The sequence below is a fragment of the Rhodnius prolixus genome, unplaced genomic scaffold (genome assembly GCF_049639745.1).
Source record: "Rhodnius prolixus isolate KJV_2025 unplaced genomic scaffold, Rpr scaffold_8, whole genome shotgun sequence".
Lineage (NCBI taxonomy): Eukaryota > Metazoa > Arthropoda > Insecta > Hemiptera > Reduviidae > Rhodnius > Rhodnius prolixus.
Window position 1 is genome coordinate 35,565,609 of NW_027411593.1, and position 24,294 is coordinate 35,589,902.

At 31.3% G+C, this 24,294-nt stretch overlaps 1 protein-coding gene across 2 annotated transcripts; it reads right to left on the reverse strand.

Moving 5' to 3' along the window:
* Nucleotides 1-2,468: 2,468 nt before the first annotated feature.
* Nucleotides 2,469-24,034, reverse strand: LOC141451343 (odorant receptor 82a-like). Of its 2 annotated transcripts, XR_012456698.1 has the most exons (8): nt 19,035-24,034; nt 17,550-17,841; nt 15,704-15,902; nt 11,315-11,414; nt 7,951-8,055; nt 6,165-6,320; nt 3,998-5,436; nt 2,469-3,921 (listed from the first exon to the last, which is right to left on the reverse strand). XR_012456698.1 is itself a non-coding variant. In XM_074122641.1 (7 exons), exons 1-7 carry the CDS (start codon nt 19,299-19,301, stop codon nt 5,371-5,373), a joined length of 1,185 nt encoding a protein of 394 aa, XP_073978742.1. In that variant the 5' UTR covers nt 19,302-24,034; the 3' UTR covers nt 2,469-5,370. The 2 variants fall into 2 exon arrangements, 1 of the variants encoding a protein (XP_073978742.1); XM_074122641.1 differs by having other exon boundaries at nt 2,469-5,436.
* Nucleotides 24,035-24,294: the final 260 nt, after the last annotated feature.

The window sequence follows — 24,294 nt, forward strand, 5'->3', positions numbered from 1 at the left end:
TAAAATAACCTAAATTAAAGAATTGAATTTTAAATGTTTCAACATTATTATGAATATTTCACCAAACTAGAGTACCATAATTATATACCTCATGAACCACTCAAAACCAACTCAGAACTATCTGCTACTCCAATTCCATGGAGATGCACCCCTAAGCTTAAAACACGGCCACACTTCGCTGCGCAAAACGAGAGTGTGGATCACCAGGATGCAATAAGGGAGATATTCAGGTACTCAGGAACTCTAAATTACCTTTTTTTTCAGACTGGCGCCACCATTCCCATGTCTGAGCCGTGAGTATATATAATCGTATGTGCAGCCAGTGCACAATGGGATACCTCTCACTAATCGTTTCCAGTGAAGTGACTAATGCTATCTCACTTCACTTAGTCTAGTCTAGACCAATACGGCTCTAGGATTAATAAAGCTCACTTTCCAATTATCCATTTCGAAATCATGCAATGGTAAACTTATTTCATACAAATGGAAGATATTCAGTAATCATTCAACACGATTATTCCTTATCTAAAAAAATACGAAGTAATCCGTGTCAAATAACTCACATAGAAAATAAGTTTAGTTTTTCCAAAATTTAATTTCAAACAAAATAAATAATAAATTGAAAACAATGATTAAAACATTTAATACGAGATTTTCTTTCACCAAACCCAAAATATCTTTAAATTTCAAATTTTTACTACAAAAAGTTAGCTGCAATTTATAATTTACTAAAAGAAAAGGATTTTCGGAGGAAATATGACTTCCCAAAACCTTTTCTTAATAGCAATTTCTATGAAGATAATCTTAAACGAATTTAGGTATTAACGAGGAAGAAGGAGTATAAAAATTGAAAAGAAATAGTCCAAGAGATTCATATTTCAGGCCAAAGGTATTCTTATAGGTAATATATTTGTGATTAATATTTCAGAAATGGTAATACTGTACTTCAGTGGAATGGTACTTTAAAAGAAAATCCAGAACACCTAATCCTCCACCTAACTACTATAAAATGAATTTTCATTGGAAAAACTAGGAGTGACTTTTTAAAGTTTACATGATTTCAATACTTTTTGTTTTTTTACTAAGAAGTTCAGCTAGTAATAGAAAAGAAATAAAACATACTGACAATCAATTCTGGTGTAAATAAAGAGAAATCCAAATATTACTAATAATCTCTCAATTGGGACAGTATTAAACGATCCAAAGTTGTGCTCCAGTTCCAGTCTGAGAAGTTAACCTAGAGAGAATCATGTACTCCATTAGTAAACACTGATGTTCGTACGTGAGAGCAGTGAAGTCCACGCTCTCTAGTGCTTCCCTTGGTATAACTCCTTCAAGGCACTGTGTATTTTAGAAGAGGGTCCTTCAGTTTATATCGTGCTCAAGTTTAAATATTTCTAATGCTTGAATGCTTGAATAAGTTTCTTGCATTGCTATATTTGTTTCTCTGTTACCACATATCTACTTTTCTTACCCAATTTTTAGATTTCATATTTTATTAAACGAAGTATTGATATTCCTTAATTATAATGGATGATAATAACAAATAATGTCAAAAATCATATACACTTTCAATCTTTATTTTTTTAGTTAATATTTAAATTTAAATGTGAATAGAATAATGGGTTTTGCCGCCTGTAATAGCAAGCAATGTTTCGCGATTATAAATACAATGATATGCAAACACCAACAGCCGTGACTGCGGCCACTTCGCCTCTTCCTTCAAAATTCTTTTGGTTTCTTGCCCAGGTAAATATTGATCATCATCACTCCGCACTAACCTCAATTTCGTTTGTCAATTTGCGAGAATCACAATTGTTTCTTCTTTTTTTTTTTATTTACTTTCTCGGCACTTTGTTTTGTTAATGACATTTATTTCTGTTACTCTATAAAAAAGATTAAGTCGTAAGAGTAAATAAGAGTAATTGTCATTAGAAAAAGGTGTATATATGTTTAAAAAATTAATTTTTAACACTATATTTTGGCCTATGGCTCTAGTTTATTGAAGAAGAAATTATTGCTATGTCCGAACTTGAAGATAAAGAGTGGCATTATCGAAACTGTAAATGCAGAGCTGAGTGTTTGAGTCAGTTTGTAGGTCAGATGCAGAGAAGTAAATCAGATGCAGATACAGCATAGAGAAGAGATCAGAGAATACTACCTAGCGGTACACCAGCCCAACTAATGAGTTAGTGCAGGGATGGCGAACCTTTTTGAGACGTGGGTCAAATTTTGTTCATTTTTTTTTAGTACTAGCTCTTGGATCACTAATGCCCATTTGCACAAGAGTTAAGATTAAAAATTTTAAACTGAATATTTTCAAAACTAAACATCTTTAAAATTCAGTTGGCTTAACGGGTAAAACGGGACGAAACAAGTGCTATGGAAGTCTCTTTTTACAAACATAACTGAACAAAACCTTACAAAAGTGTGTTTTATCTGAAGAAAAATCTAAATATGGTTATTTGCTTTGGGTTGTCAAATTTTTTAACAAACGAAATATGGGTAAAATTATATATTTTATTTGATATTTTGTAAACACTTTTGCTTTATTTCAAATACTACAAAAAGCATTTGTCGTCATTTGCGTTTTAGAACTGTAATGATCAAACTAAAGGTTATAGATAGCATTTAAATTGCTTTTGTGTCAATGCGTGATTGAAAAAAATACAGATAGAATATAAATTATCCACACAATTATAAAATCTAAATCAACCCGCGTAAACAAACAAATGGTTGCCTAGAAATTGTGGGTCAGTGTCTGACCCGCGGATCATTGGTTCGCTATCACTGAGTAGTCGGAGTAGAGTGATCCACAAGAAATCTGGAAAATAAACAGTCAATAATCAATAGATTAAGTAATAGATTGATGGAAGACTTCGCTTTGTCTTCGACAACAATCCTAGATACCAGACTCGATCAAAGGCCTGAACCACGTCGAGAAAGGCCCTGCAGCAATATTGTTTCCGTTCCAGAGAAGTAGCTATGGCGTCCATTACTCTGTTGATAATGATGAATAGTGTTAAGATGTAGTCGAAAAGCCAAAACTGATTATGAATCAAATTATGGGTAAATTAAGGTTACAATTTTGTAATAATTAAATATCAGTAAAAAGATTAAAAGAAATTTTACACAGCGTCATTAAGTTGATGGAAGAGACTAGCGCATCATAAAAGGATCAGATAACTCAAGAAAATTCATCTGGGGATCTTAAAATGAAATTATGCTAAGAAAAACCTACTTTACTGTGTTTCTTTACTGAGCTGCTTCTATCACAAATAATTATGTACTAACATGAGCCCTTATTTACCTTACCACATTAATTAGAAGCATTTTAATAATGCATCTACTCCTACCATTATTACCTTAAATATATAAATTTAATTAGTTTGGTATATTTCTAGGATGTAGTCGGATGTTTTTTAGCTGTCAACTAAAACAACATATCGGATTTACATTTCCAAACCTTAATTAACATTTCAAAGGCCGGGAAACCCACAAAGAAAATTTAAACAACTAATTAATACACTACAGACTCAGTTCGTTAATTGTAGAAAAGTTAAACCATTTTTTAAAATTGACCTGTTTAAATGTGGAGTCTGATACACTATTATTTTATTTTTAAAACGAAAAACGGATTAACGATCCATTATACAAATTTGTAATCAATGATATAACTTCAGTAACATTAAAAATTAATAAGGTTTTATTAAAATTATAATTGTCTAATTTAATCAACTCACTCGTGGCTTTTAGTGATAGATTGCAATAGTTGTTGAAAGCCAACTTTATGAGTTTAGCGAATTCACTAGATTTGATTTTAGACCGATTTCCTGGATACTGCTAATCATAGAAATAATAAAACAAAATATCCGATGTGATTACTTCTATAAGAATGATGAGGCGTTAACATTCTCTCACCTGCAAGGTTTAAGTTCAACTTAGTAAGCGTCTAAATATTACCAAATATAGTACACATAAATTCATTGCACATTACCGGAACTGTGGAGGTGTGCCATGGTACATCCGCTTGAATCCACTACCGTTTTGATTTATATCATCTGAGAACGGAAACTGGCACTAAATAATGTTAGCCGCAGCTACCCTTTCCTTCACTGAATTTTTCCTACTGCGCCATTTTCCCAAGCCCTTATTTTTTTCCCATTTTCCTTTTTATTCATTTTATTTTTTGCTCCTCATCTCTACGTGCCTAGATCATTGCTAAAATTTACTTTAAAAAAAAAATCTAAAAGCCACAAATAAAATAACGCCAGCGCACATTTGGATATAAATATTTATTGTGTTGCTATTGGTTCGATAACTACAATAATCAAAATAGATCAAAATAGAATTAACGTTGTTTTAGTTGATTTTTTGTTTTTGATTTTTATGTTAATGAAAAATAGTATATCGTGCCAAAGTTTTTAATTCACACGATTCATAATCTATTTTTCCTTCCCATTTGTACTTCTCCACTTTGCTAGAATTAACATTGTGCCTTTACGATTTGAATCCTTCCCAAAAAGCTCTCTCTTAAGAGATTTTTAAGGGAAAAGAAGCTTTAGTTATAGTAATTACAATGGAGTTAAGAAACCAAAAAAAAAAGACATGATTTAACTATATTTCTGGCCATCACCTTGTCTTTTGGCTTTAAAGAGATCTGCCGCAGCTACTAGAATTATTTTATTAAAATATATCCAACAAAATTAATTGGAGAGCGTTTTATGTGTTGCATTTAGACTTTTTCAGACGATATGTACATGAAGCCTGACCAGAATATATTAATATTTTGGTATTAGAAGTAAACAAATGAGGGTGTCAAAATAAATGAGAAATGGTTTCCCCATTTTGTGCTATATAAACGTTTTAGTTGTCACGATTTTTGTTTGCTTTCCTTAGGATCCGAAAGCTTAATTAATTCAAAACCACGAATAATTATCTCATCTTCAGATTCGTTTTGTTCTTTGATCACAGTTAAGCATTTGTCTTGTCGGAATTTACCACCATCATATTCAAAGAGAGAAGAATTATCATTACAAAATTAACAGCTTGATTATAGAAACAACAGAAATGAAAACCTGTATAAGTAATTAATTGTTTAAGTAAATTTACAAAAATTATTCAATCATTCAGTCAACAAGTTTTAATTTCTGAATTCAGTGATAATATTTAATATCAGCTCAAAGGAAAATTTCGTTTCACATCAGAAGTTTTTAGTTAAATTTTTCATTTATAGTTATTGTTTTCTGTTTCAATAAGAATTGATACTATACGTAACTTAAACTTCATCTGTATCACTATTTAACTTACACAACGCTAACAAAATTACAATTTAAAATCAAGATGGAAGTGATTACTTCTGCTACAATTTTATCGCTCCGCTTCAGATGTCACGGTTTTCAGTACGAGAAAGTAAGAAATGGATTCCTGAAGACTCTGTAAAAATACAATATTTATTAATCGTAGAAATAAAATATCGAGATAAAAAAATATAGCAGCAAATGGAGAAAGTCAATTGAATACAAAACAGAAAACAACTAAACCCAGCAGGTATTAGTAATATATTTGATAGAAGCATTTTCGCTTCATTTTAAGTTATAATTATATTTTGTCTAATTCTATAATATCTAAAATATTTTCAGCAATTATAAAATAATTGTCTTGTCGGAACAAACGCTTGGAATAATTAGATCCTTAATAAAGAAAGGAGAATTTTTTGATGAATTTTGGCTGTTTTATCTTTGATGGGGAAACTCGACGTAGAAAAAATATAGTTAGACAATTGCTCAAAGATATACACTTATCTGGAGCGCAATCTCTTCGAAAATGGATAAAAAGAAAGAGAAATAAATAAAAGGTTAAATGCAGTGGTCAGGTTGTTTCATGGCGAAGAAGAAGCTACTTTAACCGGTGACAATTGGCCCAATGATTTGATCGTAACATTTATTCCAAAGGTAAATATTCTTCGGAGTTTTGGGCAATAAGAAAAGAAGGTAAGGACCAGCAATGTTCCGTGAAACACACTTTGTAAACCACTGATTTCCTGTATAAAACAACTAGCTTAAGAACTTTTACTAAAAAGAACAGCACTGTACTTTATAACTAAACTTCTAATAAATTTATACCAAACTATATATATCAAAGAATTAATCAAGAGTACTTACTCGTAAATATGTAGGTAACGCAGCTCTTACAGTACCAAATCCTTCTAAGTAAGCTTGCTTTTTGCATGCTTCTCCAAAAAGTAATAACACTTTCCTTGTTGAGGGATTACAATTGTACCAAGCATTATCGTACATAGCAAAACTCAATGAATTAAACTGTAAAATATAAATCCAAATAAGGGTCAGATAATGTTTATATTTAATGCTAATATTTACTAAAGATCTAGATTAACGATTACATCTTCTTGTTAGAAAAACAAAAATTAAACCTTCGCTAATCTTTTTAAAGATTTACAACTTCTTTTTTAATTATCTATTGGGTACACTCCGGCAGATTTTGGGGTGTGTATGAACTAATTATATACATATTTTCATTCAAGGCGTATCAACATCAGAGGTTATTGACGCACGGAACTTTTGACCAAAATATGGTGATTGTAGATACCATAATAAAGGAAATATAAGCATGTAAAATTAAGTAAACTTTGAGTCCTAAGATCACGAATTCTATTGCACGGAATTCTATACATTTTGGCCGAATTATAATCACCACAACTGAGAAAAATATGATCGACTGTAGGTGCCAAAGTAAAGGAAATATTATAATCAATAAAAAACGGGCTCCGAACAGTATTCTCTCGTTACAGACAACACTGTCCATCATCGAACAGTGAGTTGTAAGTAGCTCCTACAAAAAGAAAATCTAAGGGCCATCAGCTAGATTCGAACCAGTATTGGAATCCAGTATTCGCTATTTACTGAGCTAATACCTTTCTTAAAACAACTTAATATTATTAGTAGTAATTTTTTTCAAACTAGAATCAACTATTTATTTATAATTTGCTTCTATTTTAGGGATAAGGATGTTCGCCATTTAAAGTGGGTTTATTTTCTCTAACCATACCGAATATACTACACATAATTATTCTCTAACCATCAAATTCTAAGAATAAAATTTTTAAAATCTTCTCTGGAATAAAAGTTCAAGAAAGAACTTGAATTTCACAAATAATTTGGGGAGCCAGATATTTCAAGCCAGTTAACATATTCACAATCGGATGTAATAAATTTAAATCACTTATCATATTATTTTATTAGCGCTAAAAATATTATTAATAATTGTTGTAGTAACGTTTTTAAATCTGAAATCAGGATTAAGAAATAAAATGTATATATATTTATATCTGCATATTAAATTCAGCGTCAAGTTCTAACGCGCTTGTTTTAGTTGAATAACTTTGTTTGACTTGATGCAGGTTCAGATTTATTACTCGACTTATAGGAGTAATGTTCTAAGTCCTTTACGTTATTAACTTAAGTTGAAACTGCATGAACTTTACACAGTCTCTCCGCATTCCATATAACTTTGTAGTTACAATGGCATAAAGTAAGACATTAATGCTTCATTTAAATTGTTAGTTGAGTTGCAGCTTGAATACTGCACTTGGAAATATTGCACTTCTTGCCTAACTAATGTTTTGATTGCAAACATATTGAAGTTTCTGTAACAGTTTGTATTTCCTATTTTGAAGTGTTTTTAGTCATTTGCTTGATTTTAGTGATGCTTATTATTATGTGTATATTATATAATATATAAATGGTTTAGCAGAAAGACTCTTATGAATACAAAATCCTGAATGAAGTATAGTCAATAAAAACATTATCTGATGAATTTGATTCTGTAAACAAAGGTTAATATGTTTTTCTGATGATAAGCGATTTTGTGAAACAATTAAAATAATGTAATAGTTGTTCTAAACAGTAATAAATAAGAATTGATGCTCACCTGAGAGTTTAATTTCTGTCCATAGTAGCAATACATAAATAATTGTACATAAGCTGCTGAAAGCATGGGTAACGCACTCATCAATGGTGCAATTACATCATTCGTCTGTAATAAGAAACTTTTATCAAAACTATTATAGCTAAAGATTCAAAGTAATCTCTTAAACAATAGTGCTTTATCCTCAAGCTACATATTATACTTAGTATTTTCGACTAAAAGATGATAGGACCTAGCCTTTCGTTAATTATCAAAAAACCTCAGTCGACTTTCAAAGCTAATCCATTCGAATGTTATAAAATATTGATCTAGTAAGTTAAGAGTTAGTTAAACCCAAATAGCTACATCTGCGAAATTAATTACATCTGCGATCTATTTGATTGAAATGAATAAATCTAGCAGTACGTTATAGCTTTTTTTAGTTATTGAAGTTTAAGACGTGTATTTAGATTTCAGGTCTAGCGATTGCTCTTATCTGTTCCGTAAAGAGTCAGTCAGGTAAGGAAGTTTAGTAGTAAGTAATTTAAGTTGCTTGAATTGATTAAGTTTTCATGCCAGTAATCGTTATGAATTTGTAAACATTCATAATGTTCAACATTGACTAACGCTATTTACAGATTACCTCAATTTCTATTTACATTGTAAATTTCAACTTAAAGGAGTGATGATAAACAAAGAACATTATTAATCAGCAGTTTTGAAGATACTTTTCAAATAGTAGGTTATTCAACTTAATTGAATAATACTTATTGATTCTTTTTATTTGTTTGCTTACTTCGTATTAATAGTGGCATTTCTATCTTTGCTTCAAGATTTTATTTGTTTAAACTCAACGCAATACTAAAAAATGTATTTACATTACTGAAATTAATATTAATTTGACGGAAAAGGATTAGCTCAGTAATATCGCGGAGGTTCCGGTTTTGAGACAAAAGCAACACGATGAACCCTGTGTATATGGGTTTTGATGGTGATCAGGAGTTTGTCTTGTTAATAGCTTTTAGCACACATCAACTATTTCCATTCTTTGTTATTTAATAGTATTCAATAATTTAATATTTAATAGAATATTATTCTATATTCAATAGTAATTATTGTGCTGTTTGATAGCTGGGATACACGCGGGGGCGCCTTGATCCCATAAGAAGTCCTGAACCCTGTACAGACTAGGTTTTTCCCGATTTAAAACTCGTTCCAGGCTTCCAATAACAGTTTATCGTGAGAAATAAAAATAAAGAAAAGGGTTCGAGCACTAGTCCTAATGGCTAGCTTATTCTGAAATCAAATTCTATGAAATTCTTTCCTGATGGACAATAATATTTCTTCCTTGAAACCTCACATAATTTAGGTTCAACTTACATTAAAGGACCCAGTAAGTAGGAAGATCACTTCTTTGAACTTGTTAGAAAATGGAATGATTTTGAAATTTTCAATAACAGATATCTATGATTGCAAATTGCTATAAAGTTATCCACTTTAATCGCATTATTTCATCTTGACAATGATAATTCAAAACGATTGCCGTTAAAGATATCTTAGAAGTCAGAAATAAAGAGGTCTAGAACTTCAGAAATAAGTAGCAATAATTATATAGGAATATTAAACAAAAGAAGATAAACTGAGATTTTTGTCGCCACCTGCAGTCATTAAATTTCTTTTTTATATTTTTTATATAGGCATTTCATTTACTGGTTTTTTTTTTGTCTCACAGTCCTGTGTTATTACTGTTTCAGTTTTTCTTCTTATTTTTCTCGTTCCGTTTTGTTCTGTTTTACCTGGTTCAAATTTCCAGTGTGTTTAGATAGAATTATGACGACTTATTTTGGAGATCATAACGGTTAGCTCAATGAACCAATCAAATAATGCTACAAATGCAATGTTTTCCTATTTTAAAATAAAACTGATCAAAGTTTATCTAGCAGGAATCCACTTTAAGGGAAAATAGTCTTTCAAGATTGTTGTAGAATTTTTCTTAAGACGCTTTGGACAGAAACATCTTAAACTACATTTATTGAATAGAATATTTTCAATACATAATCAATAATCATTTTTAATGTTTAAGTAGAATGCAATTGTTGTTATTAAAAATGCCGATGATTTTTTTTTTTTGTAAAATAAAATGGAGTTGGTTGATAAGAGTTTTACTTTAGTAAGATTAAATCTTCAGTGTTTTTAAACTTTTATAAGAGATAGCGTCTTACAACTTAGAGATTTCTTTTCAAAACTTTTCTTTTGTAACTCTACTTTATTGTGAGCAAAATTCTTTCACCTTTTATGAGTTTAGCAGGCATCTGCATTTATTTATAGATAACGCTAAATAATAATAATAAAAAATGTTTATTTCTACCAAAGAACTGTGATATTTGATAGCCTTTTGTAAAGAGTATGTAACGAGGTCAAGTAAAAACTTATGGAAATGAGGTTTAAATGGAAAATCTAAGTTTGTTGAGGACACAAAACAAGTTTAAGTAAATAGAATATTAAAATTAGAAATTATTAGAATTAGTAAATAATACATTAGAATTAATAGAATCTAATAACATCTAGCCTTTGCAGATTTTAACTATTAATATAATTTCTATTTTGGAAGGGTAGCAGTCTAGAAATTCTTCTAAGACTTAAAAATGCTATTAGAAGCATTTTGTTAGTAAGCAGAATAAGCAGCAAAACAAAAACAAAAATGTGATGACCACAAAAAGGAAGAGAAGATATTAGATGTCTCGGTGAAGAACAATTCGTTTTTAAGGACGAATAGCTCACTTACATTAGGGTGTAAGTTTAACCAGAAAAAATGCAGCTACGGTAGATATAAGGAAATAAGTACAGGGTGATCCTGTTTTTGGAACAGATCGAAAGAAAAGGAACTTTTCAGGAAGAGGAAAGGTTGCCCGTATGTTGTACTGTGCGCAGTAATTACTGTTGTCTAGGGGGTAGAGGTAGCAAAGATGATAAGAGCAAAGGATGAGAGAAAAATCTTGAAGAAAATAAAGCTAGTAATGTAAAAGTCTATTTTTCAGCCAGATATTGACTAATAACCACCAAATTAAGTTTGCGAAATGAGAGGTATAAGCTTATTGTATAAAATTACATTTCCGCATTTAAACTGTAACTTACACAAGATTATTAGGGTTTCTATGTTCGCAATATTCAGAATCCTTGTAACTCCAGCCAAATTAAGCCAATTCTAGTCCATTTTAGCACTAACAGAAGTGGCTCGAAATGTAGCCAGAAACCTTGCAACTTCTAGAGAAATTTCCAGCCAAATTAAGCCAATTCTAGTCTGCTTTAGCCCTAGCAGAAGTGGCTTGAAACGTGGCACTGGATTAATAGAATTAATCAATTTTCTAGCTAAACAAATTAAACTTACGTTAACCACAGCAAAAATCAGCACACATGCGTGTAGAACTGTATAGACTGCTTGCGCAACAAATAGCATTCCAAAACACTTCTTCATTTGTTTGTGAACTCTAAACAAATAAAAAAATCATATCTCAATACTGACAAATCCAATGAGGAAAATAATAAAAGTAGAATGAACGCAATCCTGCTTCGGTAATAAACCAATTACTTACCATGGCGTTCTTTGCGGGTATCTTTGTTTTACCTAAATTGTAAGCATGAACAACTTGGGGGGGGGGGCCCAGGAAACAGTTCATGTGCATGACTTCTAGGGAGTAACTTTTTCATCACCTTGTATACACTACTCTTGATTTAAACACCACTTGTTCATTTAAAATTCTTTACGAGGGAATAGATGAGCCGCTTCTTTAAGAGTATGGCAGGTTAATTTGAGCAAAGACAAATGGATCTACTGGACAAACTATCCATGTCTCTACACACTTGCATTCAACGTAGAGACGACATATCTGCCGAGACAGTTGATATGAAAACAACCTGAGTTTAACGAACCGAATGCAAAATATAGTCATATACACTGGTTATTAGTTATTTATACATTGAACTCTTCATATTCTTGAAGACACTTAGTGTGTAGTTGGTTACCACTTCGACTGGCATCCACAAATATTCACAATCATTTCCGCAATAGGCACACAAATTACTATTCTTTAAAAATAAAAAATAGAGAATCTCAAATATTTTTGGTGAAAATTCGATTAAAAAAAATAATAAAAATATCACAAATAATTCTCACTCGAGCAGGAAAAGGAAGAAAAAAGTTAATCTAATTAAAATTAATAAGCAATTATATTTTTTTAAACGTTTATAAATAAAACGTTTAAAAATAAATATAATAATTTAGATCAACCTACAAGCAAAACTAGCACTCAAAAAAGAGATCAAGAAAAAAAAAAGCTTGCACAAGCCCTGCTTTTGATTAAAATAGAATTCAGCAAACTTTATTTAGCACGTGGGTAGACACAAGCAACAAAAAAAAAAAAATCAATTAGTAGAACATCTCTAAACTGTAACATTCTGTTAGAGTCTGAAGCATTTGCTTAATTTCATTAACACTACAGTGTAGGTAGTTTCCTGTAATTCTCTTCTGGGTTTTCATTCAGATCAAAATAAAGCTATTCACTGGGATAGTCTGCTCTGAACTTTACTTTTCACGTTAATCTCCTAACTGCTATAAATGAAATAAAATATTTACCTTTTGTTAAATAATTTTCTAAAATAAAAATAAACTTTCCACTGATCTGTGGCGAATTGGAGGAGATGTCTAGGGAATTAATTCAGGTAAATTCTAGTGTGCTTTGGGATGTGCAAGAACAAATTTGTATATTGTTTTCTATGAGGTATGGGATAATTCACTTCCTACAACAATGTGCTTGGACTTATCTTGATTTATAGCAACAGCCATTATGGCTGAAGGTTCTTTTTATTACTTTGCGTTCCACTTGGCGACCACAACGACCAAAACATACTTTCAGGCGTTCCACTTGGCGACCGCGGTCGTTGTGGTCGTGGCGAAAACGTCACTAATGACGTCACTATTTTCGCCCACACAACGACCACAACGCCCCACCTTAAAAGCTGGGTCGAAGTGGGCGTTCAGAGTTGGCGCAATTTTTAAAACAAAATATGGCGACCGAAAAAATTATCTCATGTAAATGAAAGTATTATTTCATGTAAATAATAGAATGTGTTTCTCGAAAGTCTACAATAAATAAATAAATAAATAATTACTTATCCCTTTACATACTAAATCACTGAATAACAAAATCATTTACCTGAAATAACTTTTAAATTCTTCATTTGAATAAAGATCAATTACTCTGATAGCTAATAATACGTGGCCTAAGTTTTCGCTTTTTATCATTGCGATTTTGTAAAATTTCATTCCACTCTAATCGGAACTAGATAAAGAACTTTCTAAAGCATTATTAATAAATATCAAACTGTTGCCCCAAAAGACATTTTAATTTTATTTAAACGTAAATTTTATAAATACTCCACTAAAATGTAATATAAAAAATTGAATTATATATATTCTTTTAATATAAGTCAACTTTACCAATAATTAATAAAGTTTATTATAACTGCTTATAAATGGGGTTTAAATTAATAAATAACCTCTTCAAGCTTCTAACTTATTTTCGAAGCCGCCATATGTAATGTTTACATGAACGGTTAAAACGCCCACAGTCCGTTCCACTTGGGTTTTCGATCGCAACGCCCACAAGCAAGTGGAACGGCCAAAATCGCGGTCGTGGTCGTGGTCGTTGTGGTCGCCAAGTGGAACGCACCCTAAGTAAGCTACCCTAAGGAAGTAATGAACTTTCACAAAAGCTATCAGTTGTAATGTCTGGTACCAAATGTCAAGATTGCGAATCCCTGATAATCAGGGCCTGTCAAATAATCCGGCATTGAGAAGGCCAGTGAAAAGATTAAAAACAAAACCAAATAGAGTTATTAATGATAGTAGCTTAAAGTTGCCACTTACTTTTAGTTACCTTAAGTGCCTACGGTTTGAAATTATTCACCGAGTTGATATTTGTTTTAAAACTGTCTTTTATTTGATTTTCCCCCCTACAAACATCCCCCTACTAAAATGTTTTAAAAACTTTTAATTTAGCAGACCTTACTAAATATCATTAACTAATGCACCAATTCAGAAAACTTCACTGAGTGTTCTTGAATTATGAAATTATTTTCCTACCATGATGTTTGCTAACTTCATTTTCCACAACAGAGTGGGACACTTACTCCCTTTAATGTCTGATCAAATTAATTGCTCAACTTTATTAACTAAATTGGACGTCTTTAATACAGGATTAAACTTTCTTGATTACAACTTATCTACCTTTTAATCCGAAACGGAATTATCTAAAATGTACATCCAACTTTTATCAAGAATTGGAATTAAATTTTTCCGTACTTTTGTTGCCACACTTTATGTTTCTCACATTTAAATTTGTTTCTTTGCTCAAGTATATAAAATTGAAAACAAAATTGCAATAATATATTTTTTTAAATTAAAGTTTTAATTTGAAATGAATGAAACATCTTCAGCAGTGTTCTAGCTCCTTTTTTTTATATTTAAAACCAGTTAAGGTGTTTATTCTAATAATAAAATCCGAAAATCCCATTCAACTCATTCATTTCTGTGGAACCGTTAAACATGTTGTGAATTGAGATCAATAACTCCAGTTGCTTGATGACCGTTCTGAATTATCAATGAACAATGAATGATGTATATCTCTTCAGATGTAACCGCTAAGCATTCTCATCTGTTAAAGTTAAAGTTAAAGTTGCCATTTATTAAACATTATACATTTGAATACATAATATTTAAGTCAGCCGAAGCTGTGGCCACATTCTCATCTGTACCGTCTCCAAATTATCCTAACCAAATCGTTCGCCATATTATAAACTTTTGATACTAAGAACCCTACCTTACCCCGGTCAAATCATCTTAAATGTATGCTTGAACCACCCAATACCTTCAATATCTTTTAAACTAACAAAATACTTCAGATCATTTCAATTCAAGTGATATTACTCAGGCTAAAAAGCTAGCTTGAGAAGGACAAGGGCCACTTGCTAAATTTGCCAGAGTGGGTCTACTCTGAACGGTGAACTATCCAGTATCCCACTACGAGAATAAGAAGAAACTAGGCTTGGCCTATGACCAAACTAGAGAGAACAAAGAGAGCAGCATGAAGTTCCAGTAACATCACTGAAGTGTTGTAAAGAGCCAAAAAGCAGTCACGTGCACATCTGTTGGTCAGATATACTGGTCCAGGCAGAATACTTGTACATCGCCAGTACTCGTTTTCAAAAACAAATCTCAAGTTCAGCTCTCCCTAGAGCCTATAAACCGCAACAACAGTTAAGACTCATTTACTTTCTTTTTTATTGTTATTAACTTCAGACAAGCGGAGGTAGGAACAAGGTCAGCTCAATGTTTTTGTTTAAATTAACCCAACTACATTGCCTTCGTAGTCAACTGAATAAGATTTAAAACTATCAATTGAAATTAGAAATTTTAGGAAATATTTAGTAGGAAGAAAGAATAATACCAATTTCAGTCATAATTTTTTTTATTTTTGCCGAACTTCAGACCTAGGGACTAGGAATCATCTTCAGGGCTATGAAAAACAGATTAATGTACATTATCTCTAATGTTAAATATGTTCCATAGCCCTGAAGGTGACCTTGGTTCCTTGGTCGAGAGTTTGGCAAAAATTAAAAAATCATGACTAAAATTAGCATTATTCTTTCTTCCAATTGATTGATGAATCAGTCACAGAAAAAACAAAGAATAAAATAATATTTGTTATTTGTTAATTACCTGAGTAAAACTACGTGTGTTTCTACTGCTTGATATAATCTAGTCTGGTCTGACCATTTACCAGAACCAATGAAAGAAAGATGGATCCTGATTCTTTCAATATGAATAGTTATTACCTCAACGCTCATTGGATATATCGTGTCCACCAATGTATGTATCGTAGCACAAAACAGTGCGCACAGAAATGTTAAACAGAATGCTGAAAGAGAAATTATTAAATATATTTTAATGATGTAAATATTCTGTGATTAAAATATTTCCTTTTTCATCAACAATCTTTGATCTTTGAATCTTGGGGCAAAGTATGTTAAGATGCAATTAGGAGAACTTCACTTGTTTCGAGATCAAGGAAGTGAGTGTATTATACTGATACTGGTTTTACCTGATTAATGGTGGCAAAATCTGTTTAGTTCAAGAGAAAAATGTTATACTTATTTAATGGCATTTTTTATGTTGTTGGCGTAGATGTAATAGGACAGAGGAAGCAGTGTTTCATCAATGAATACCGACGTATGTGGATATCCTTAGATCTATGAAATTTATCCACACAGTAGACCCAGCCAAGGAGCGTTTTAGGGGTCAAACCCGTTTGAACATACAAGAAAATTACTTGTTTTCTAAAGAATGATATAAAAAAAATAAATGTATTGTATACTATATACAATACTTAGAAAATTCCAAATCTAATACAGGATTAAATAACTCAAATCTTCTACATCTGAATGAAAACATGGATCTTCCATGTTTCCCTTCTTAATATATTCTTTAATCTAAAAATTGAACTTAGGTTTAGGTAGATTATATTTCGTATTTCGTGGGGATTGGATTCACATTCTACTCCACCGCGAGCTAGGAATTTGTTGTGGCCCTCTTTGGTTGGAACATCTCTTCAGACATATCAATTTGATTAGACGTAAGGGTCTTGAGAGGGACTTCTTGGTAAAACTTGAAGGTACGATTTTCTAGCTCGAACGCACATCATACATCCAGAAAAATACGAAGTTCCTTCTTCTTTCTGTCAAACATACACAGGCTTTGCAATACATGTTTTTTCCCGGTTTAAGTGGTTCTCAAGAAGCCAATTATCGTGCGAGTGGCTAATGATGAACTTTTCATCTCTGGCAAGAGATATTCACCAACCTATTGTGACTATTTGCCTCAATTCAACGCTTTATTGGTTGCACAACATCGGCATTTTTCTTCGCCGTAAATGGTAGATCGACAGTGTGATCGACCACTGCAAGGGTTCCCCAGGCCAGATAAACTGCCTTCTTATTACGTTTTTTTATCCAGAATGCCCATGCCTCCATACATTATGTACACCAATTCTCATCAGAATATCCATCCTGGCAGACTCAAACTTCTTGAATTAACTTCGTAGATCTTTATATTCAGGACAGTCAACAGGATGTCTAAAAAAATTACTCCTCTGGAGTGAATTATCCTTCTCTTAAAAATACATCACAAAATTGTAGCAACTAGGTCTGTCTGAAAAGCTAGTTCTCTTAGATTCCGATTTATTAAATACTTAGAATAGTGCGGTACTTCCTGGCTACCCCTTCTGTCCTGGAACCATCTGAGAACCTCACGAGAGTATAAATTTAAATAACTGGGTGATTATGAATAACTGTCAATTATTATGCTTATTTCATAGCAGAAAAGAGATCATTTGCCTACATCCCTAAGTAAATTTATTCTCAATAACATCTCATTAAGAAGAAAGTGAATGTTTTCTAAATGAAATTATAGTTTTAAAATGAAAAAGTTAAAATTAACTTCTTAAATAAAAACTCCTGACACCCACATAGATTTCATACGATTTTATTTTATTTTTGAAAAGCAATACCTATAAACCAGCCAAGTGTATATTGCTGATTCCATGGATAATCTGTTGGAAATGGGACATCTTGATATGTAATTAGATAATATAATGTCCAAGTTCCAGCGTTGCAAAATAAGAGACTTAAATAATTTACACATGTCCTTAAAGCGCCAGCTAATGGTTCGTTTGTGGTGTTAACTTCACCTATATCTTCAGTCATTTGAATTAAATATCTTATATCTTCGCCAATAAATCGCAAATAGAAACATTTTAAAGCTGATGCAATAAACGTCATGCTAACAACGAATCCGTTGACCTGAAAATTAATAAATTACTAAGAACGGAAACAATCAATGTCTAAAAGTAATAAAGAAGTTGTAAATTAGTCGATTAATTGTTTAAATCTATTAATTAGAAGCTTTCTAGTCTGCAGAAACCTTACAAAGAATTTAGTAGATCTTCAACTTCACGGTTGTTCAGTATTTTTAGGTCTATCAAACCCAATAATACTTAAAAAGACCTATTAAAACTCAGGTTTGGTTTCTGTGTTTCATCTCTCTACATTTAGCACACCAAAAGTGACTTACTTAGCTTACTCCCTTTGCTCTGCCTTTCAATTCCTCTTCAAAAACTTTATTGGGTTTGAATAATACTTCCGAAAAATTTTAGAACGACGATCAAGTTAAATGGCGATAAAATTTTAATAATACTTCTTCGTAATAACTTGAAAAAGTAATTAAAGCCAAAAGCTTTGACTGTAAAAACTTGCTTTAAATAGGCCTAACTGAGGAGGTAACCCTACTCTTTTTGCAGAGCCTTCTTATATACGGTATTCTATCAGAGTTTCGCGACCTCTTTCTATTCTAACCGCAATACATCATAATATATATTTCATCCCGTTTTTGGCAGCAAAAAAAATGTTCTCAGTTTTTACACGCATTTTTATAAATTTAGCAGTTAGGGATAACCACTTCTAACTCCTTCCACCAAGGATGAATAAGTTGGTTTTATAAATTACTTATTTTAAAAAAAATCACGGACCTTTTTATCAAGCCTCTGTACTCCAGATTGCTTGTTAAAGAACTCTATTCTATTCCGTATGATGAAAGGAAATAAGCGAAGGTCGAATAACGTTGTGAATACTTCTTTTCTACTTTATTATCTAATTTAAAATTAATTCATAGAAACCAAAATCTGGAAATTCCTCTTCATTCATAAACTTGATGCCAATTAATGAAACCCAATTAAGCAGTTAAGTTCTCCGAGTGGAGAAACAGAATAAGATTGCTAGACGTGGGCTATAAATTATATGAATTCGAGGAATAATAAACTATTGTTATTTGGCTTGGGTATATTAACAAAAGCACCCCATACCGTCAAAGAAGTGACTTTGTACGTAACTAACTTTCCTAATTTAGCATAGGAAGGTACTTATTTTTTAAAAGAATAAAATGAAATGGTTTATTGAAGAGAATTATATTGATAAAGTAAAAATCTTAAGAAGCATACCTTTCTAACATAATCGTAGTCATCGATGATGTCCATTTGAGTGACAGCTTTTATCGTCAAATAGCTCACAACTAATAGCAATATTGGATAAAGGACTGGATAGATCCATATTTTAAATAAATCAGGCAGTGGCACACTCGACCCACGGTCCCACCAATAGAAACCCAATAACTTGAATAAAGCTCTCTGCAATGTGAAAGCTTCCAACTTTTTATCTCCGCCGACTCTTCTACTGAACCAGAATACGATTTTGAAGTAATGCTCCATAACAATTGGTCAACGGATTATGACCTATAAGTAAAATACAAATCATTAAACATCGTTATCATAAATTATTACTAATGTAATGATTTCTAACACGTAAGCAACATTGGGATATTTTGAATACCATTGGCTAGATTTAATAATCAAATGTCTTCATTTGTCAAGGTTAAATCAACATGCTACTAAGAAAAATAATCTAAGAAAAGAGGAGTTATCTGTCACGCAAAAAGCCATTGAAGGTGTTAAATAGTTTCAAAATCCCTGCCGTCTTCGAAAGGTGGTAATTTTTTCTTGCTTAACTCTCTTTTTAATTAACTTCTTTAGTTTTGTTGCATTTTTTTGACAATTATTTGCGTTGTACATTTTGTTTTCTCTTTTTTTTAAAAAAAAATTGATGGCACATTGCATTTCACGGGAGCTAAATAAGGTTGAAAGAAATATTTTTTTCAACTTTAAAAACCTTGGAAGGTACTTATTAAACTGAACTTATGTTATAAGTAGAGCAATATTAGTTTCTCTAAGTTCAACGGCACTCATGTAAATTAATCAAATGGTAGTATTCCAAACGAACAGAGATCATTGATGTCTGCTCACCGTTCTACAGGTTTTCAAAATGTATAGAAATAGTTAGCTTAATAGTCAGCTTTGCAGACTGATGTCCAACTTCTCGGACTATATACTTGGCAAGTTAGTTGGGCAGTTAAAATACCTTGTTCTTCCACTCTTTGGACAAAAGAATTGCTTCTTTAATTGTACATGTACATCTCCGATACCTAGGAGATTGAATTTTTTCGGTCAAGTGACACAACCTTCTTTTTCAGAGTTATGTTCCCATAATCGGTTACGATAAGGTAGTTACTTGATCCAAGCAAATATTGCTTCTAAATATTGATGAAGCACCATGATGGAAAAGCCGTGCAAAGGAAATAGACAATAGCACTCAGCAATTTATAAAATTTGTTTAAGGGCACTTTTGGGTTAGTACAATTTTTGGGTCATGTATGTCACTATCACTATCAAAATATTAATTTGCCTAATTTTGAAGTTTAGGGCATGTTATCCGCGAATATCCCCCCCCAAAAAAACTCTCTAAATGTCTTTAAACCCGGTAAATTAATCAAAATGTAAAATGCTACAAGTAGCCATTTAGTGTACGTAACTTTTACTAGATATTTTGTTTTAGTACAATTTGTGAGAGGGATGTGTAAATAAGGTTCCCTCCATAGGGCATTGGCATTCAACAGAATTGTGCAGAGTTATCACTGTGAAATTTTTATTAAAAATTTAATACGTTGCTAACGTTTTGAATATGAAGAAAAACGCTCGTCTAGATTCATGAATTTTTCCAGCATAAATGTAACATAGTGTAAAGAGTTATCGCTTTTGTTTGAAGATATTTTCATGAATATTGATTTTAAGGAGCCTGTAAACTCTAAAAGGAGTTTTATTCAGTAAAACGATTCGACGTTGGAAAAAAAAACAAAACTTAAAATTGTATAAGAGTGCCAGTGATCATAACAGTCTTCTTCTGTCCACATAATTGGAAAGAATCCATCATGATCACTGCCCATTGAAAACTTCCAAGTGAAATAACTATGGAGCAAGTTGATACCATTTTAGCTGGCGATCGATCGTTGTCGCGTTAGCTGGGTAAACTTTAACAGACTGACTGATCCATTTTCAGTTCGGGTACTTATCGTTTAAGAATTAAAGTGTCCGCTTTCCTAAGATAATTGACGTTACTTTGGGCTTCTTGTAGTCCAGTCACAAGGATATTAATGATCCTTTGATTAAAATTATCATTTGAAAAAGGATTGTATGATAACTGGAATAGTTTCCTGAACCCTTTATAGAAACCGTACTTATTTATCAGAGATATAGCGACGCTTAGCAAAAGTGTATTTGGAGATCAGTCTGGAATGATCTTTGTGATGTTGTTACCAGTGTAAGTTAAGCATATTTTTCCAGCAACAAAGCAAGCTTACTAAACTAGACAGATCAGCTCAATGAATTTAACAAAATGAGATAATAAATAATTAACAATAACTAATCTTATTTTCGTGAACTGGTTATTAATTCAGAAGTTGAATACAAAGTGTAATGCTAATGTGTTTTTGTTTTTTTTTTTGGTCGCACGAACTATTTAATAATTAATTATAACAAATGGTTGTTCACTTGTTAATATTTCACGCCGTTTTATCACGAATACATTTAAAAATAAATATTTAAAAAATACTTCTTTATTATTAGTATTTTTCCGTCTTAAGTAAAATATGAACCCATTGATAAAAGGCCGAATTTATATTCCCTCGTTAACATTTGGATCTTAAAAACTCGGAAACTTATTTTATTACACTTTAACTTATATATTCAATTTTATCTACGAGACTGTAAATTGCCTTTTTCAGAAACTTCTTTAATGTAAGATTGCTGTGTCCGTAAGTAATATACTAACTGAGGTACGTTCTTTTTCTTCAAAAAGTATTTCGACTAATAATGATGTTATAATTCGTTTATTTAAGTAAAAGTGTTGTACAGAAATTGTACGATGTACGTGAAAGGGCCACATACAATTTTTTTTTTTTTTTGTGTATATTAAGAGATCAGCTACCAATAAAATGCCAATAAATAACACAAATATTCCACAGAATCTAAGGAGGAGATGTAATTGAAAACTTTCTTTTTCGGAATCTTCGACAACGTTCAAAAGTCTTTGAACTGAATGAAATTTTTTTTTTTTGTTGTTTCTTTATACAAATCAGTATTTTGTTAATAAACTAATGTTGGTTCTTTAGACCTAAATTATTTATGGCTTCTAAAGCACTTTGTTCAGGTACGACTACTATATGTTCTCTACCGAAAAGCAAGAGAAAGTAAAATAGTAGTAAAATAACAGTTCAATTGCTTATTTATTTTTAAATCGGAGAAGTAATAGCAGATTGTCAGAGGAGAAAAAGAGTAGAAAAATAATCAATTATGACAGTAAACTGAAATTTCATTTTGTCAGATTGTTCTATATCCTTTACTGGCATATTATACAAAGCTATATGCTCCTGTATACTCCTAGCGGAAATCCTCTGAGAATTGAGACGAAATCCTTGTAATTTTATGCCTCGTTACTTCCATATATAACGTTGTATTTATTTCTATTTTTCTCATCTCTTTGCTAGCTCTCTCAAAGTTTTTCTATTATCATTTTATATGTTACGTCAGAAATAAAACCAACAAGACATAAAACATTTAGATCATGAATAACTAATTCCAAATGATCCTGTCAAGATTTAATGGAAGATACAAAATTAACAGTTTATTAAACCATCTTTTTTATGATTAATTTATTAAAGGATACCGTAATATAAGTGGACTGGCTTTAATTTTCTCTTCTGTTAAATGTTTTCTTTCCATTTTATTAACTTCTAACTTAATTAAGTTGTATTTATTTGTTAAACGAATATTTATATTCCTGTTGAATTTCTTGTTAATTAAGATCAAGGGGAAAAAATATAATTGCAATTTAAAAATTAAAAAAAAAAACACAAATTACTAATTCAGCATCAATTTAATTCCTTATCTCTTCGATTTAAGCTCAAAATTAATTTGGTGGGATACACAAATTTATTGAAAACTTACTTTTTAATTCAATTTCTAAGTTTAATTTAAGTTTAAAGTTAACTTGTTTGAAAGTTTAATAAGAGTGTAAAAACCTAATTATAAGAAGTGCACTAGAATATATTTGTTTTAATTGGATCTAATTTAAATAATTGATTACTGAATGTTGTTCATGTCTAGCATTTGCTAAAAGTGTACAAGGGCTAATAAAGGGTTCTGGTAATATACATTCTTGACAGTCGATTGGTTTTCTTTCAGTTCTGCTACTAAATATACTGAATATTACTGCAATATGAGAGAATTTTATGCACATGTCATATTTGCTGGATTGATTTTTCCCAGGTAAAATATAGATGCTCCCTTTCAATTCGAAAAAAGTATCCCAAAAATAGGATTTCTAAGCATAAACGAGAAAAATATAAGTTCAACCGTCGATGATCCTAAATGGTATTAAGAATTTTTGCAAGTATTGAGGTATTTGAATTTCAGCCAAACCTATAATCTGGTTAACAACCAATAATTTATTAAGCAAATTTATAAGAATATTAACAGCTTCCATTCTAGATTGTTCTCTTCCTGTATTTTTACCAAAAATAAGACAGGGTGGAGCAGTACTCCGCGTAGCTGGCTGATTTATGTGCATGAGCAACTAATCCCATAGCACTGAAGAATTTTCGGAAACATTAAGCTAGCGTGTAAGGCCGCGTGCTTTTACATATTCCGTAATTTATTACTGTTGCTAGAGTAATAAGTAGTTTTAGGGCAGACTTACTAACTTACTTAACTCTAATATTTAATGTATTATCTCTTACGTACATTCCAGTAACGTATTCTGCATCAATGCACTACATGCCCCTCTGTGTATTTATTCATTTTAAACAAAATTAAGCATTTATTAATTTTTACAGAAGAGATCAATGGCAGACATTGATTATCTAAAGTCTTCTTTTGAAAACTATAGGTTCTCCTAACTTGACTTTAATTCCCTATCAACAGAACAAAGTAACTAGCGGATGATATTGAATTTTAACAAATTACTAGGAATAGATTCGAGAAAATCTTAAAATAATTTTTGCTTTTAGAAACCAACCTACATTCATATGTATTTTATCTATCTGTGATATAGAATATATCTCCTTAACAAAAACTTACAGTTTAAAATGTTAAGTATAAGGGTTGATTAAACGCCAAAAGGTACACAAATCAGCGAGTACTCAACATTTCATTAATTCTTCATTAATAGTTAAGGAATTCTACTGCATTAATTTTCATTAATAAGTTATTTTTTAGAATTTATTAGATGTCACAGACCCTTATGCTGGCCATTTTCGTCTACAAAATATATGTTCAAGTAGCACTGTAGATTGACTGTAATATCTAGTTATCT